At 40.4% G+C, this 18,660-nt stretch overlaps 1 protein-coding gene across 1 annotated transcript; it reads right to left on the bottom strand.

Moving 5' to 3' along the window:
- Positions 1 to 96: 96 nt before the first annotated feature.
- TMEM185A (transmembrane protein 185A) lies at positions 97 to 16,776 on the bottom strand. The gene is made up of 7 exons (XM_090060092.1): positions 16,634 to 16,776; positions 10,008 to 10,184; positions 6,958 to 7,165; positions 4,854 to 4,937; positions 3,748 to 3,924; positions 3,221 to 3,344; positions 97 to 1,462 (listed from the first exon to the last, which is right to left on the bottom strand). The coding sequence occupies exons 1-7, from the start codon at positions 16,669 to 16,671 to the stop codon at positions 1,218 to 1,220; spliced, it is 1,053 nt and encodes a 350-aa protein (XP_089916218.1). The 5' UTR covers positions 16,672 to 16,776; the 3' UTR covers positions 97 to 1,217.
- Between the last annotated feature and the right edge of the window lie 1,884 nt (positions 16,777 to 18,660).

Here is an 18,660-nt window from a genome sequence, read left to right as displayed (position 1 = left end):
CAAAAACATTCAGAGATAAGCCACTGCTCCCCCACATAACACATAACACAGTTTTGGCAATTTGGCACTGATATATTTATGACAGCTAACCCAATGGGTGCAAGTATAACCAACAAATGCTGAATGCTTAAACAAAATATAGTTTGGCACAAAATGCAGAAGAAAATATTTTATTGAACAGCTGAAGGGGAGAATGAAGGAAAAATGTGCTGCTTAACAGTAAAATTTGAATACAGAACTAGAAGAGCAACACAATGTTAACATTTACCCCCAAGCCAGTGCAAAAGTTCTGGTTATTTACATAATAATTTACATTACTAACTCAAAATAACATAAGCTGTTATACATTTCTATATAAAACAAAAGCCTTCAAGTCTTGTGTAAGAAGTGCCACACTCCTGTGCCTGTGGCGTTAGATAGTGATCTTGTCTGAATATGTAATGAAAGGTAAAGACATGCTAATAATGTTCTACTACATGCCTATCGTACTTCAACAGAAATGAAGCCAAGTGTACATTTAAGACCTGAAAGACAATCGTCTGTATTAGCATATGCAGTTCATACAGGCTTTTTAAAAAAATATTTTTACATAATATTTATACTGTACAGAACTAGACTTTGAACCAAATATATTACAAAGCTAAAGTGTTTATATAAATACTATACAGGCAGGTTTGTAACCAATCCAATAAAAAGGTTCACAATTTAGACAATCACCTATCTTCATGGATTAAAAAAAACAAAACAACAAACACATTCAAAACCCACCATAACGCTGGGAACCCAATGCTTAGAAGCCTTACATGAGTAGGAAAGTCTGAATGTCACTTACAAGAGATCAGACCACGGAATTACAAGTTTTCAATGCCCATCTTGCTACATTTGATTTCCCCATTTCTGAATTGGGGGTTGTATCTTCAGTAATGACTTCATAGGTGCATTTTTAGGCAAAGATTGTTTCCTTCTGTTAACTTTACTGCAATTACTGTTCCCACTTTGATTAACTTCCATGAGATTTTGAGCAAACATGAAAAGGTTTCAAAACAATATTAAAAAAAAAAAAAAAAAAAATCTTCAATTCTTTTAGCACAAGCTACTAATCCACAAATATCTATCCTTAAAAGAAATTCAAAGAAGGCATGAGATGAAATATGTTTGGCTGCTGATTCCCAGTTCCAGTTTCACGGGGGTGGTGTCAATTCACCTTTGAAACAACCTTAATCCGGCATGTCAATGTTTATCTTGGGAGGTGGAATAACATATTTCCCAGGACTCTGGGTGATGACCACTCCAGTCTTTTTCCGAAACATTGGTGCAATTTTTGGAGGCTCTGGAACAGGTGTTTCTTCTGCTTCCTCATTATCTTCATGATGCAGATCATACGAAATATTTCCATACTCTCTTAAGAATGGGAAAATTTCAAGCAGGAATTGACAGAAGTCTTTGCGAATTCCAAACCACCCTGAAAAGTTGTAAGAGGTTTAGATTTCACTCCTAAGGATATCAAATTTTAATCAAATACTACGATTAAGCAATCTCTTCTATTAAGCTCTCATTAAATTATATTTAATTATTCATACAGAACTCTTTCCTATAAATAAATAACAATAAGCGCTGCTTTACAAAAGGTTGCTTACATGATATAGTATATATAATACATAGTACTGCACTTTCAAATTGTATTAGCTTGCAGCCATAGTAACATGAAGCAAGATCCATCAGATTTTATAGATTATACAGGGTCAGGCTAGATCATTATGTGGAGTGGGAGGGAGCCAAAAAGGTATAGCTGTTCAGAAAATGAAGGTGCACTTAGAGCAGAGGTAGAAATATAATGCTAAGTTAAATCTCACAACACAGACAACAATAGCAGCACACATGCAATAGCATGGGTTTCAGCCCAGGTTGGCAAAACAGGTACCGATGGTCTTCAAAAGACCTAAGCTAGCAACAACAGTGTGTGCTGAAAGCAGAGTCTACTATCTTCACTGCTAATGTAGCTAGCAGAGGTTTATTCACCTCATCTACAATCACGTATTTTGTTGCACAGGTATACAAAATTCTAAATCATTCAAGTAACTGGTGTTGGTTAGCTAATGCATGACACTCTTCGATGAACTAATAATGCCAAAACCTAGTGTGAGGCAATGTTTCCACTGAAGCCTCCCCTCCGTTATATTAAGCCAAGATCCTGCCTGCTTGCTATTGGAGACCCATGTTATTCTTGAAGGGTGATATCACACATGGTGTCAGCTGCCATATTTCAATGATGCATTTAACTTAACCCCATTGGAACTATCTGGGTTGAATGGTACAGTATAGTATCATACTCGTTCACCTTCATTAAGCGCTGCAGAACATGAACATGCACAACAGCATACAGCCTTATTAAAGAGTCAGATACAGCTGCACTTTAAATCAGCAGAAAGGTATTAGCCATGTTAGGTTGAAACCAAGGAAGACAACGCAGTGCGACACGTCAGAGACTGACTGGTTCAGTCTCCACAGCACCACCCTGCCTTAAGTTCTGGTGACTTCAACCAATGTTACAGCTGCCTCCAAATCCAAATACTCTATCAGGTTGTTGCAGGCTTCAAGGTTTCCATGTCTAAAGCCTAATAAGGCCTGCTTCATTCACACTGGAAGACAGACACCATGAAGCTAAGATATACCTTGTAATGGGGCTAAATAGGTTTTAAACCATCAATGATAGTGAAAAGATAATTTAAGCACTGAAAATTTCTTAATACTATTTCTTCAGCAGTTGCAGCACAGAAATGTCTTGTATAATAGCTGAACATGAAAGCTGCCTGCAATCTAAAAACAACTATTAGTGTATTCACAGCTAGGCAGAATTTTACTACAATAACACACTACATTTGGTTCCTTTCAACACGAAAGAACCCACAGTGTTCATAGTTTATAAACATGTAGTACAAATAAATGCTGCAAAATACCTCCAACACAAGTGCAAGGCATACCACCTTCCACTCCACTGAAAGGCCCCTACATAAAATCCTTACTGCAAAATCTTCAGAATAGAGTACTTAAAACTGTTTTAGACATTCTACCTTTTTCTAGTCCTTTTTCTTTCTAGAAGTATTTGTATAAAAAGTATTTTTACTGAGCCTTTCCAGAAATCCACTATGTTCTGATGTTCAATATTTGAGGATAACATAAGCTTTTAAAAATCTAATACTACATATTTTTGGATACTTACAGTGATTTCCTCCTTTCTGTCCAAAGGTTGTTGCCATTAATGTTATCAAAGACAGCCAGAGTGGGACAAATATGGGTATAAATGAAAAAGCATTATGTCCATCCAGTCTGTGCACAAGTAAAATCTAATGGGAAAAAAAGTGATATCAATTTGATTGCAATACAAACATAACCTTAAACTCCGGGTCTCAATTTACCCAGTTAGTTTGAACAAGTAGGCAGCTGCACCTATGCAGAGTTCCTCTCATCTCAGACCTTTAACACAATTTATCTGTTAAGTACACTTCTTCTACAAGTACTTTAAGTCATAGCCTAGATATGAAATAGAAGATCTTTCCAATGCCTGTGTGAATTATGTTGTCTTTTTACTTGACAAAAATCTGTATTTCTTAAAAACTATCTTTCCCTCTATAAAGTTAAAAAGCATCTTTAATTACATCAAAACTGGGCAAATGTGGGAAACTGATTAATAAAGCAACTTCAAATTCTCACTGTAATTCAAACATAGGAGATAAAATATTTGCCTACTTCAAACGTGAGTAACGGAACAACGATTGTCATCCAACTGATCGCCATTGTTATGTGCGTTCGCCTTTGCTCAGCAATCACATCCATTGACCGCAAGAACAGGACAGACCAAACAATGTAATAGAGCACGACCAGACACAGAAACGACATCAAGATCCACAGAGGAACGCAGACAACCTGAAAGAGAAAGATGGCCTGAACTATTTTTCCTCCTGGGCGAATTATTCCATTAGTTTGGGGGCAATTTTTAGCAAGACTGCCAAGTGGATTCAAGTAATTTGTTGTAGATCTGCAATACTTTACCTTTAATATTACTTCTTTAATAAGAAAGCTTCATGAACCATGCACCACACTAAGTACTGTATTAAATTTCTTTGTTTAGCAGATAAGCTTCTTAAAACCTGTCTAGACGGGATCTTTAACAAAATTAACTGAAACAATTTAAAATCACTTCAAACTAATTCCATTTCAACAAAAGGGGACTAGACACTATGAATGGGGGCTCTCTGCTAGATCCCTTTGCTAAACAAGGTTCTTAATCCTTTTCAGGTTCATTCTTGAATCTAGTTCCAAAGCAAGAAGGGCACGTGGCCATACTATCACATTAACTTTGACATCTATTCACACTAAGTCCACAAAAAAAAAAAAAAAGCAGATTTTGTATCCTTCAGGGCCATTTTGAAGTTTCAGACTTCAGTATATTTTAAGATTAACTCTATAGAGTAACTGGATTTTTGTTGATACTAACTGAGAAAGCAAAAATCTCCCAGTATTTACTACAATACTGTTTCTATACAAACATTTCCCATTCATGTCATGGTCTTACTATCTGAACAGCAATTTTCTTTCTATGTTATTTCCTTAACATTTGATCAGAGATTGACTGTACATGGTGACAACACCATCTTAATCCCCTTGAATGAAAAGCTGTCCTCTGACGAAAGTAAACTATCTCCACAGGTTTCCTGAACTAGCCATTTGGTGAAAAATTACGGGATAAGCAAATCAACAGAAATGAGGTCACACCTGAGCTGAGCATATTCAAGGTTTCCATAAAGACTCCACATCTAAAAGTGAGGATATAAAAGAAAATTAAATTTACGTACAAGCCATGGCCATCTGATGATCTCGTCTAGCCTGAGTGCAATAAATATGAATTGGAGAATATTGACAGAACACAAAATTTCCAGCTAGAAATAAAAGAGATACATTAGAGTCACCTCTGAGCACTATTAATAAACACACAGCCCAAAATATAGAACACTTATGGCTCAGCATATAGTGCTTAAACGTTGAACACAACTTAGTCTAGCATACAGCTATATAATATTAGTCATCTGCCCTTCCAGATATACAATACCTATTTTAGTTTTACCTGTTATAAACTGAAGATGGAAACCCGCCCCCCCCCAAAATGGATCATATGTCTTTGCATTTAATCATCTTTACTCCCTGTCAATTAAAAATATTAGCAGTTTTTTACACTGGAAATGGAAGTAGGAAGAACACTATTTTATCAGATTAGAAACAAATTTATATTTTATTTATTTCATTATATTTCTAAATTTATGCTTTGCACAACTACTTTTAATTAAGGTTTGTTATTGCCTTTTTTTTTTTTTCTCTCCACTATGACATTCCCTTCAGTACTTCACAGCAGGTCAAACATTACATTTTGCTAGTGCAGGGCAGCCAGAATGTGCAACTGAAACCAAGCTGGTCTGCCCTGAATCACAGTCCTATATAAAATAAAATGGTATAAGCAGCACTGAGTAGATTGGATATTCACATGTTATATACAGTTTGTTGTGTAATTAAGATAATGACATCTTCAATATGCCATACAGCTTTAATAAATAGTAGTTGCATTAAAACTAATAATAATAAAATAATCAATTAAAGCTTTTTAGTATTCCATTCACCATTATTTCAGCCTTCAGCAGAAATAAAATTTGTATTTAAAACTAACACTAAGTGGTACTGAAAACTGACAGCTATGATTAGCTCAAAAAAATGGGGTAAAAAATGAAATGTCATCTGAGTTGGCAACATTGTTTCCCAAAGTCTACTGACCTACCACAGTAGATAGAAGTTTAGGGGACCAGAAAAATTAACTCTCACACAGTGAGAACCGTGGCATTTAAGAAAGAAGATAAAAAATAAAGGAAATAATTTTCTCTTTTAAAATTAAGATGCAAATTTCTAAAGTACCTTTGAGATGTCAGTATTGCCCAGAGATTAGACAATGTATGCTATTTCATATTGGCTTAGACCAGTCACAAAGTATCTATTTTATAATAACTACAGTTAAACAACTCTCATATTTTAGTCAACATTACAAAAGTTTCTGCAGTAAAGATGTATGAGGTGTGATGTGCATGTGAAGAACTCCATTTAATGAGGGCAAACAGAAACGGTAAAACTTGAGGGAAAATGGAAGGAAAGCAAAACAGCATGAAAAACGCAAGGAGAAGAGTAGTGGAAAAACAAGTTGGAGCTCTAGATGTGTAACTTATATTCCCTTTGAGAGATCTGTGCCCTTTTACGAGTGAGGGGATTCAATTTTTTATTTACTAATATTTATTGGCTGTACTACCGTCTTGTAAATTATCTGGTAATCAAGTACCTGCTAGAAAATGATTACTTCCACACAGACTGCATTTTAAGAAGTGTTAGAAATCAGACTGAAACTCCATTTGAAAATGTTTTAATATCAGCAATTTTCTAGGCATCCAAAATTATAATCCATAAACTACCCAGACAGACACTTCCATAACATTCTTTCTTCTCCGGAACGCGCTGAACTCAGTATACCCGCACGTTAAAAAATGCCTAGTCACCTCATTTAACAATAGAGTTTTAAATATCATAACAAGCCTACCAATTGTTATCAATCTTCTGAAAACAGGTCTGCACTAAACTCACTTTAAGTGTCCAAAATTAGTTCTTAAGTCAAACCCTTCTGTAGTGCACTGTTTTTTTAGGTTAGTTAAGGATAATGACAGGTTTAGAACATGATGCAATTTAATACATTCTTAGTAAAAGATAACTTAATTAGGAAAAACTGATGTTGAAAGGATTTCTATACTGGGATTTCAATACTGGTCATCCATGGACTGACATAAATCACTCTTCAGAGTGATCAGTATAGAAAAAAAAAGTCTTCTATCACACAGAGTCATAAATGCTACTATGAATATACAGTATTACCTCGAGAGATCTGTCATGTCGGAAGCCCCAGACACACGCTGCAACTGACACTGGAGATACAAAGAATAATGGCATGAAGACCAGAAGCCAGAAATGAGTTCCTCTCTCGATCCTGTCACACACCAGAACTTCAAACATCATCAGCAGCAGGTGGATGCCTACTGCAATTAACATAGCTTTGAACTCCACACACGTTTCTCCTTCTGCTCTAAAGAGGGATATGAGAGCAATCAAAATCCATGCAACTGTATAAAGAACACACTCATGCAGACATTCCAAAACACTGTAAAAATAATCTATGTCTATCCGGTGCCATGTAGACATTTGATTTTATACAAATGATGGCCAACATTTTTATATAATTTTTGGAACAGAATTGCTCTCTTTTGAAACTTCGAATAAAACGAAAAAAACCAAAAAACCTTTAAAGCCAAATCAAAACACAAATTCAAAAATTTCCACAAGAGCAAATTCTTAACGCACACTTTTCAGAGAACCAAGACCGATTTTTTCAGCTTGTTCCCTGGACAGTTTGCAGGAGGTTGGGCTGGCAGGAAAGCATGCAGGCCAGCCTGCCTGGTTTTTATCAAAGCTTCCAACTGAATTAGTAAGTTCTTATGGAGTGTGCCGAGTCTGTTAAATCAGCATCCTCCAAGAAACGCCCCCCCCCCCCCGACTGTTGGAATATTTTTGACCAGCCCCAAACTTCTCTTAGCAGAATAAGGAGTGGCCTATTGCACTTTTTTTTAATAATAGAATATGCATTTTCTCTTTTACAGATAGAACTACTCCTTAACAGGATGGTTTCTAAATTTATGAACTATTGGTATACTGACTGCTTCTGGTCTCGATGAGATCATCTTGAACTTACATAACACATTTTCAACATAGAAATAATTCATTCAATTATATTTCAAGATCAAAAGGTGTTACAAAAAATAGTGATGTTTTCTTAAACTAGATAAAAAGACAAAGATATAAAATTATCCAGTCCAACACAATGTGATCTTTATATGCCAGAGAGATAGCAATCATTTTCACTATTATACATATTAAGTAAAACGACGTCTGCAAATTACTATTATATTGACATAATGGCACTCAGTTTTTTTCTCATATCCTCTAACTGGCACCACATTAAAGGCATAAATACAGATTATTGTCTTTGGTCTTATTCTTGGCTTTATGAAGTCCTGAAGATCAAATTTGGAAAACATGACAAAGATGACTGTGAGCCTGGCTTAAAAGTAATGAAATGAAAATTTGTTATTGTGAATTTACTGGTTTGCATGTAATAGTTCACATTTAAGTTATCAAGGTAGGAGTACTTCTCATGAAAACACACATCTGAATTAATATGGTTTATGAAGTTCACAAGTAGGGCTTGCAATATAAGAATATTTTTACATTAGAATGTTTAGTACTCCAATACAAAAAACTGCAAAACTACTTACAAATATATTCCTATACAGTCCTTTCAGCGCTATACTAGTAATATTATGCATATTACTTTGGTACCAGAGGAACCATATTGAAAGCAACTAGTTTACTGCTTGAGACTTTTCAAAACAGCTGCTTGCATTTTATCAATACATGCAATTACAATTCATTAAGTTTTAACAGACGAGGGTGGTATCAACACCAAGGGAGAAAGTTTAGTTAGACGGCACTGCAGGAGGGAAGAAAACCTTTTTTGCTTTGACAACTTTCTTTATCTAGGGGGAACCTCACCCAATACACAGGTCTCAATCTTAAATTGTAGGCATGCACAACCTGTGCCAAGTCAAATGAAGATCAACAGGCAGGGTGATGCTAAAACAGTTAGCCTATCTACTGCCATCTGCAAGATCAGGATCTCAGTTTAGACAAATTCTACCTTTTCATCTTTTAATAAAACAGGAAATCTGGTACTTGACAACTGAAGTTTGAAAACAACAAGCAAAGGCATGCACTCATCCAGCTGAGCTTCTTCCAAGGATAGCAGACACACTTAAGGATGATCTAGAATGGGTGTCAAAGATATGGCCCACGGGCCAAATCTAGTCCATGGAACTACACCTGGACTTGCATGCAATACATGACAGATGAGCCCCACATGCTGGTCAGGGGATGGACCAATGAGTCTGACACCCCTAGGCTAGAAGAATTTTTCTAAATAAATTTACTGAAATAAATAGTAAATGAAATCCAGTTAAGCATGTGTAACCCCATAATATTTACAGGGATCTTCATGTTAGGATATACCAGGATGTCAAAATAGGTTGCTTTAACCCATGAGTGCCTGGGAGGGGTAGGATTTCAGGAGTGGCAAGTGGCAACATTAACCCTCATAGGTTCCTGAGCTGACACAGCGGCCATTACTTGCCCTGCTGCCAAAATCCCAGGTATGGATCCCTACTGGGGACTTGTTGTTTCAGTGACTGTGACAAGTCCATCCCAGGTACGGGTTCCTACTGTGCAGGATTCATTTTGGCAGGAGAGCAACAGTGGTGTTAACCCCTGTGGCTCCCTGAGCCAAGACAGTGGCTCAGACAACCAGGTGTGTTACACTGCCACTGCTCACCTCACTGCCAGAGGTGTATCCAAATCTGACCTGTAAAGGAGCCCCACGGACCAGATCTGGCCCACAGGCCAAATAAATTTGACACCCCTGGATTATACAGAAATAAATTATGTTGTAATAAGCACCTTTAGAGCTATAACTGGGTCCACAGGAGTGGGATGCACTTGTTTACCTGGAATAATTTTAAAAATCATTATACTGAAATAAGTACAAAAGGTAGAGATAAACCCATGAGGTTTTAATCTAATGCGTCTAGATAGTATCGCTGCAGTTTGCAAGAAATTGTTATTGAGAATGAAAGTGTTCAGGGAGGCAAAAGCTGTGTTTTCAAGACCTGCGTACTAAAATGATTACTTTTAAACACCACCAAGCAGGCTATGTTTTTAATATAACTAATTCAATAAGCTATCAAAAAGTGCTTAAGAGGCTCATTCAATAAGGAAAAGCATTTCTTTATTTACTTGGAAAATAAGAGTTCAAAACTTACCGATACTGCGGGTTTCGTGCCCATACCCCAGTTCCTACTGAGGCACCAACTATAACCATTAGCTTCCATAGCCATATCGGAGCAAAGACAGCCCAGTAACTCCATTGTATTTTGTCATCCAAACGGAGTGAAAGCAAAACTGAGAATAGCAGCAGACAGGCATAGATAAGGAATTTGCTATTAAAAAAGAGAAAGATAAACAACTCAGAAGTTAAGGTAGATTCTTTACCAAAATGTTTGTCAAGCAAAGGACACTCAGTTTAGTCAACACTCACTCTGTTTGCACTGTACATGGCAATTTTGAACCAGACTGTTGCTTAACACAGCAAAAAACTAAGGCTGTTGCATTTCTTTAAATGTATTTAGTCTAATAAAAGACCAACACAGCTACAACCAACAACCTTTAAACAGTCAAGTCACTTTTCATGATGAGCTTTATTCATCTTGAAATGCATTACTACTCTATGCCACCTCACCCACCACTACAGCCATTGCTTCAATGGAATACATTAAAAGCATGCTGGTAAGGCAAATGTCGGGGATACAAATGAACTTCTAAAGAACTTCTCCTCCTACAATATAGCTCTTGAATACAACCTGCTTAAATAGACAATTTTCTGAAATTCAGCAAATTACATTTCTGGAAAATACACTGTGTGGAGTAAAAATCAACAAGTAATAATTGTATTAGGAGTGCATTAATATACTGGTTCGTTATTGGTACCAATAAAAGGAGAAATGACATTATCGGCTATTGGATTTTTTTGCTCGTTGCAGCTGGTAATTACAGCTGTGTGCACGAAGCACCCTGGTGAGTCCAGTCCAGTCCCTATGCCCTGCTGCTGGCCTGAGCCCATGGCAGACTACAAGTCCTGGCGAGCGGCAGGAGGGGGTGCTGGGAAGTGGTCACAGGGCACCATGCTCAGCAACAAAGGGGCTGTTGTTACTGGCTCCTGCCGCTCGTGCCATGGCAATGCCACATACACAGCAGGTGCCTGTGTGCAGGGCTGCCACAGATGTCGGGCTGCACATAGGTGAGGTACGGTGCCATGTGAAGGGCACTGTGCTCTGCTGGGCACCAGGCACCTTTTCAAAAGCGGCTTCTCCCCAGCATCATTATGGGACCGGGACTTCCCTGCTGTGATGCCAGATGGACTTGAGGGGAATGCCTCCAGACCTCAGGTTAGAGAGCTTCTGGAGGGGCTGGACGTGTTCAAGTCAGCGGGTCCAGATGCTCTCCGCCCCAGAGTGTTGAGGGAGCTAGCTGGGGTTACTGCAGGGCCCTTGGCACAGCTTTATGAGTGCTCGTGGTGCTTGGGTCAGGTGCCGGATGACTAGAAGATAGCTAACGTGGTCCCCATCTTCAAAAAAGGGAAGAGAGAGGACCTGGGCAACTATAGGCCCATCAGTCTTACCTCTATCCTTGGGAAACTCTTTAGAGAAGATCCTCAAGGAGCACATCTGTGATAGGCCAGCTTCAAGGATGATGCTCAAGGGCAACCAGCACAGTTTCATTAGGGGCAGGTCATGTCAGACCAACCTGACTGCCTTTTATGATCAGGTCACAAATGCAATGGATGCAGGTGTCACCGTGGACGTAGTCTTTCTGGACTTCAGGAAGGCCTTTGACACCGTCTCTCACCCCATCCTCATTAAAAAACTAGGCGACTGTGGCATTGATGCCTACACAGTCAGATGGATTGCAGATTGGCTGAAGGGTCGTACTCAGAGGGTGGTGGTGGATGGGTCATATTTGACCTGGGGGGAAGTGGGCAGCAGAGTCCCCCAGGACTTGGTCCTTGGGCCTGCGCTGTTCAATTTCTTCATCAGTGATTTGGATGACGGGGTGAAATGCAACCTTTTTAAATTCGCTGATGATACCAAAATTTGGGGTGAGGTGAGCACGCTAGTAGGGAGGGAAAGACTGCAACAAGACCTGGATAGGTTACAGGAGTGGGCTGACATAAACAGGATGAGTTTCAATACTGATAAGTGCAGGGTGCTGCACTTAGGCAGTAACCAGCAGCACACTTATAGAATGGGAAACTCCCTTCTTGAGAGCACGGAGGCAGAAAGGGATCTTGGAGTCATTATTGACTCCAAGATGAACATGGGCCGACAATGCGAGGTCACGGTTGGCAAGGCTAACCAGACCTTGTCGTGCATCCACAGGTGCATCTCAAGCAGAGCCAGGGAGGTGATCCTCCTCCCCCTCTATGCGACGCTGGTCAGGCCACAGCTGGAGTACTGTGTCCAGTTCTGTGCACCCCATTTCAGGAGGGATGTGGACATCATTGAAAGGGTCCAGAGGGCCACCTGCATGATCCGGGGACTACAGGGCAGACCCTCCACTGAAAGACTGCGGGACCTGTTCAGCCTTCACAAGAGAAGGCTGAGGGGGACCTGGTGACCATCTATAAACTCACTAGGGGGGACCAGAAGGGTTTAGGGGAGACACTGTTTCCCCTAGCACGCCCTGGCATGACAAGGAACAATGGACACAAATTATTAGAGAGTAGATTTAGATTAGACATCCACAAGAACTACTTCACAGTTAGGGCGGCTAGGAGCTGGAACCAACTTCCTAGGGAAGTGGTGCTGGCTCCTACCCTGGGGGTCTTTAAGAAGAGGCTTGATGACTACCTGGCTGGACTCATTTGAGTCCAGTCTTTTCTCCCGCCCAGGCGGGGGGTCGGACTTGAAGATCTACAACGTCCCTTCCGACCTTGCTTCTATGATCTGCAGGAGCTCGGCTGCTCTAGGGCTCCGAACGCACCCAATGTCACTGTCCAAATGAGGGTCTGCCCTGCCTGCCCAGGACAGCAGCGCGGGTGCACAGGGAGTGGGGCTGTGAGTAGAAGCCATGGGCAAGGGGGCAGTGTGCGTGGAAGTAAGGCAGTCACTGTGTTCCTCGCCAAGGGCTGGAACAGGCAGGAGCCTCGTGTGTGTTATAAACGCAAAGCAAACAAAAAAACCCGTTTATGTCAGCAGTTTAAAATGCCTTGCACTACTACTAAATACTGGTTATCAGATTGGCATCAGCCAGCATGGTTGGTTAATCATCAGTTACTAGTACCAACCAAGAAAATCTTTATCTGTGAACTCCTCACTGTAATCCATATCAAGAACCTTGAATGTTACTTACTAATCATGCAAGGATACTGCAGTCCCAATAATTTTTAAAGATTTTAATGTAAAATAAATGCAATGGTACCTTGAATTTTAAAATTGCTTTGCCAGCACATTTTATAAAGCTATTCAAGCTAAAACTATTCTCACATGCTCAGAATACAGTGACACAGCAATCTGTCATTATACTATAAAACAGGCAAAATAATGACACAAAGAATTCATTTGCTACTGTACAAAGACAAAAATAATTTGTACCAAAAGCACTTTTCACCTCAGGATCTCAAGGTGCTCTGTAACACGCAATTAGGCTTTGACACCACCTCTATGAGTAAATGACTATAGTTTACCAAGATGTAAAATACATAAAGAACAGAGATTAAATGACCAGTTCAGCAGTGAAGTCAGAAATACAATGTAGTACAAAATAACCTACTAAGCCAGACTTCTACATTATCATAATGTCCTAATAAAAGAAACATTCACAAGATCAGCACCTCCTGGTTTAGGTAACAATGCTGGTTTGTCTCTCCTCAGCACAAATGCCTCAGTTCATTTTTAATAGCAGAAAACAATTTCAGTGTGTCAGTGTTCTGTGGTATATTTGCTGAGGCTACCTCAAGGTACCAACACACATTATGATGCTGACTAAAAAGTCAAGGTATGACTTTCTGAACGTATGTTATTAAAAATATTTACAGGTTATTTCCAGATACATTTCCCATCTCCCCACTTAAAAAACAAACAAAACATTACTATGCAGGGGTGACAAAGGTTTATCAGAAGATCAAAACTTTTAGGGTGGGAAGCAGACAAAGTGGCAACCTGAACTCCTAAATTGCTTAGTTAGGCTACTTTCAATTATACTTCAAGTTATGGTTCACCAAAAAAAACCTCTACCACAAAACCACTCAAACTTCATAAAAGCTCTTTTCCTGTTTCAGCAGGATTTGACATGGTGCATCTGCAATTAATTTGTTTTAGCCTCTTTGCATGAGTATACTGTCTGAAGCATTTATCATTTTGCACTATTTTTTTCTAGGCAATCAAGTAGAGTTTGTTAAAAGTATGACTGTAATCACGTAAAGCCTGTAGTTAGCCATGCTTAATGAACCCTGTTCTTCAGAACTTCCAGGATGCCGTCCTGTCCTATACGACTTTGACCAAACTGTCTTAAGACACCCAGCAATAGCAATAGCAAACCTGGGAAGACAGGGCAAAGGTGAAACTATTCAACTCGCTCTCCTGCTTCCTCTAATAATTCCTACCTCAGGGGCCGATGCTGCAGAAATCCCCCACCCACACTGGGGCTACACTTTAGAGCAGTGGTTCCCAAACTCTGACAGACTGCACACCACCAATTATCTCAACTGAGCCCTCACTCACACTTGGTCTCCTCCACGATTTAAACGGTGTAATGCTACCAGAATTTAATACTTCAGAAGCGTCTCATGCTTAAGGCATTGCCTTTAAAATTTGGTACATTTAACATGTGCTAAAATGTTCAGGATAGTCTTTTTTTTCTAGCTTAAACCTGAGACCAGAAAGGAAAAGTTATTTAAATTTGACACTTGGGCTCTTTTTTTTTTTGGGGGGGAGGGGGGGAATCTGTCCCCCCAACTCCCTGAATTGTAAAGCAGTTGCATATTACCAGGTGCCAACAAGACAGCAGTCTGGCAAATATTTTTCTTCCCTTTTTAAAGGAAGTTACCTTTTACTCTTTGAAACGTAGACTGGCTGGCTGTCTGCAACGCATGCTTTAGTTGCATACACCCAGGGATTCCAAGTAAAATTCTATGCACTGGATTGTACAGAAAAATCAGGCCAGATTATCTAATAAGTCTAGAGCCTACGAATCCTCAAATAGTGAGGAAAAGGTCTGCAGCAGTGGTTCTCAATCTTCTTAGGCTTAAGGCACCCCTCAAGGCACTCCTCAGAAATGCCAGCCCTTACGTTTTCACTGCTTTTTTGATGACAGAAAAACAACAGAACAGTTCTCCTGTTGCAAAGAACTGAGAAAGACTCCAGCAGGTCACAATGTTTTTGACACTATGGACCTGAAATCTCTCTCTCTCTCTGTTTTGTCAGGTTCCCAGGTTGTAGCCATACTGGTCTAGAACAGAGGTTCTCAACCCCCTAGCTGCAGCCTGGTACCAGGCCGGAAAGGGCTGGCTGCCCAACTAGAAGTCCAGAAATGCATGCTGTGGACCAGCAGCCAACCTTGTCTAATGCTAAGTATAAAAAAGGGTTGGCTGCCAGTCTGCCATATGCCAGTCACTTCTGGTCTGCAGTTTGTTGGTCTGCAGTCTAAAAAGATTGGGAAATACTGATCTAGAGGCAAAAGGAAGCAAAAACTCTCAGCAGAGGTGATATCTTTTATTACACTAACTACAGGCAACCCCCGCTTAGCGCTCTTAATTGGTTCCTGAAAAACTGAGCCTTAAGTGAAATGAGCACTAAGCGAAACCTCAAGTATTTGACGACCCAAGATAGTGACCGCAAGCGTTATAGTGAAACTTGCTGAGCGCTAAGTGAAATCAGGTATCAATTTAAAATAAGAGTTAGAGCAAAATAGCGCTAAGCGAACCATGGAAGATGCCAAATTTTAAAAGCCAATTTTGTATTTTAAACTTCATTGCAGAACAACAAGAAAGATTCTCTCCCTCCCTGCCTGCCTGCCATCTGGCACCTCCAGGGAAGAAACTGTCCCTGATCTACACATCTAAGCTATTCAGCACAGCTCCGAGGGAGACGGCTTTCCATCTCCAGCTCCCTCTGTGCAGAAATGAAGTTTATTTCCTACCTATGGGTACTTTTTTACCACCTTGTATCATCTATACTTTTCCCAGACCATGATGAAGGGGCTTTGATCCCGAATGCTTGCAGAAAAGGACAATTTTCTTGCTGTTTCCCAGTTGGTAGAATAAAAGGTAATCATTTTGGAACCATGAGTTCTAGTTTTTTGCAGGTCTTCTCATCTCTGATCAACACAGCTACCAAGCACACCCTTGCTTAGCACTCTCAACTGGGTCCTGATAAACTGAGCGTGAAGCGAAACTGAAAGTTTGGGATGACCCATGGCGGCGAGCACCACAACAAAACTCGCCGAATGCCAAGTGGAATCAGGTACCAACGTAAAATGAGTGGTATAGCAAAACAGCACTAAGCGTCGGTTGCCTGTAGATATTTGCAAAAATAAATAAATAAATAAAAAGCTTGCAAATAAAGAAAACTAGATTTGACAATTTTTTTTTTTTTATTTATTTGCAAGTTTTTGCTGTTGCAAATATCTAGTTGGTCTCATAGAGACATCGTCACCTCTGCCACCAGTCTGGATACCTCTCTCTGCTTGAAAGGACTGTGTACCCCCCAACCCCAGAAACTGGCCCGAAGCCCCCCCAGGAGCCGTGAAGGGGGTGGGAAAGGAGGAAGGAACCGGAAGCTCCCGTCATCCACCCTCCCCCCCGGCCGGGCCGGGCCGGGCCGCGCCGCCTCACCTGGGATTGAAATCCTGGAACAAGCCCCGCAGGTTCATGGCGGCACGACCCCGCACCCCTCCGCTCGCTACTGGACACACATAGCGCACTCGCCCCCGCTCCTCCGCCCCTCACAGCCACGGACCCACCGCGCATGTCCGGAATTGTCGTCATCCAACCGCTCTCGCCGCCAGACCCCGCCCACTCGCGGAGTAAACAACCTAGAAGCGGGAAGCGCATGCGTGCTGCAGGCTGTCCCTTGACGGGTTGGGGTTGGAAGGGAGAGCGGAAGGGAAGTTGCGCATGCGTGGTGCGGGGGACAGGGAGCGTAATCTACCATGTCTCTCCTGTGGGCTATTCCCAGTGGCCTCAGTGATAGTGGGGGGTCAGCCTGGCCTCCTTAACTACACCTGGCAGGCAAGGGTCTTTGGGTAAATCTGGTGTCTTTTCTTAGACTAACTGAAATAGTTTGGAAAACTCTAATTTTGAAAAATCTTGAATTTTTCCAACTACTTCAGTCGGTCTAAGAAAACAACTACAACTTGCACCCCTGAAACATGGAAGATAACTACAACGTGGACAATAACTAAACTAAAAACTGACATTTTTTGCCAAAAACTCAAAAAAAGTATTTGCAGAAGCTGTTTGCAGGTGCTTGGAAATCAGTGCAGGCTCTTCCAGCCGGTGCTGAGGGCACGGGGTTTACCAACCTACTTTTATGAAAGGAAAATGTGCAGGATGCGATCTGCTCCTCTTGAGGTCCCTGCTACACGTTGCGTATATTATGCAATTGACTGGTGAATCCTGCAATAAATTTAGACTAGCCACAGGTGCAAATAGGGGCTGCAAATGCAAAGTGATCATCGCTCAATGAACTGGTTATGCAATAAACAATAGTCATGCAATAAATTCAGACAAGCCATACATGCAGTCATTATTACAGGACAAAAATGACTCTGCAGCTATAAGAAGAGTCCGCTAGCTCTAAAGTTAGTGCTGGGAACGGTGTGACAACTTTATAGCTGGTTTGTATCCAGCTTTCATTTGAACATGTAGCAGGGTCTTGAAGTTTCTGCCTGATTCTTTTGCAAGCTTAAGCATTTGTGTGTGGCTGGCTTCCTCAGAATAGCTGGCAGGCAAAAGCTGGCTGTTCAGATGCAAATATGTCTGTCAAGAGCCTTACCGCAGCAGAGAGAGAAAGAAAAGCTTTCTTGCCTTTTAATGTTGGTCGGGGCCGTGTCAAGAATGTTTATTTTAGACTGGGAATATTTTCTTGTACATTTAAGATCAGATCTTATAAATGAACCAACCAGTCTAGTTCCTCTGTTGTGCTTTTTTTAAAGTAATAATAAACACTGTGTGTGTGCACATGCACTTTTAGGCACGCAAACACTACTGCGACAATGTTGTGTTCTGTTCCAAGGGGCTAGATTTTCAAAAGAACTCATTTACCAGTTAGAGAAGAAAAGCAAACAGATTCTTGAAAAGCTTGGTTTGCTGATGCTAAGCTCTTTGAAAATCCGGTCCCAGTTGTGTGTACCGAATACTTGCAAATCTGGTCCTAGGCTTTTCTGAAGATGTAGTCCCATGTGATCAATTAGAAGTTTGTTAGAATGCAGTATTCATTGTCAGTTAATTTTTAGATTCCTTAACTCTTCAGGTCCTTGATGGCAGAGTTCAGCATCCATTGTGTTGAGTTTGCATTGTATTTTTTATACTGTGCATGGGCCTGAACCTGCAAGCATTTCTTACCATCAGGCAGACTTGCCAGTGAAAGCAGGCCCTAAGATCATAAAGGCAAGTGATTCTCTACCAGCATGCCATGGCATGATTCACACCATAAATCTAGAGATTCAAATCGAAATCTATAGTTGTGGTCTTTCTTCTTTCTGAATTCTTTGCAATGGAAAAACTGCTAGATTATTTTTCTGTAGGCAAAAGAAGAGTGAAAATTAAGAGCTGGCATTTTCTGAGGGGTGCCTCAAGTCTATCTGGAGGTTCCCTCTAGTTTAAAAAGGCTGAGAACTGCAGTTTGAGCACTTTGTTCC

This window comes from Crocodylus siamensis, chromosome 8, assembly GCF_052110815.1.
Source record: "Crocodylus siamensis isolate JL-2025a chromosome 8, ASM5211081v1, whole genome shotgun sequence".
NCBI lineage: Eukaryota > Metazoa > Chordata > Crocodylia > Crocodylidae > Crocodylus > Crocodylus siamensis.
The sequence above is the reverse complement of the archived record's forward strand: the minus strand, read 5'-3'. Positions and strand labels throughout refer to the sequence as shown.

Bases quoted from the DNA above. Each gene is read 5' to 3' on its own strand.
- TMEM185A (XM_090060092.1), bottom strand. From the start codon at position 16,671: ATGAACCTGCGGGGCTTGTTCCAGGATTTCAATCCCAG. The intron at 7,166-10,007 runs GTAAGTTTTGAA...ATCCCTCTTTAG, and splicing joins GCACGAAACCCGCAGTATCG to AGCAGAAGGAGAAACGTGTG. The intron at 4,938-6,957 runs GTAATACTGTAT...TTTTATTTCTAG, and splicing joins GACATGACAGATCTCTCGAG to CTGGAAATTTTGTGTTCTGT.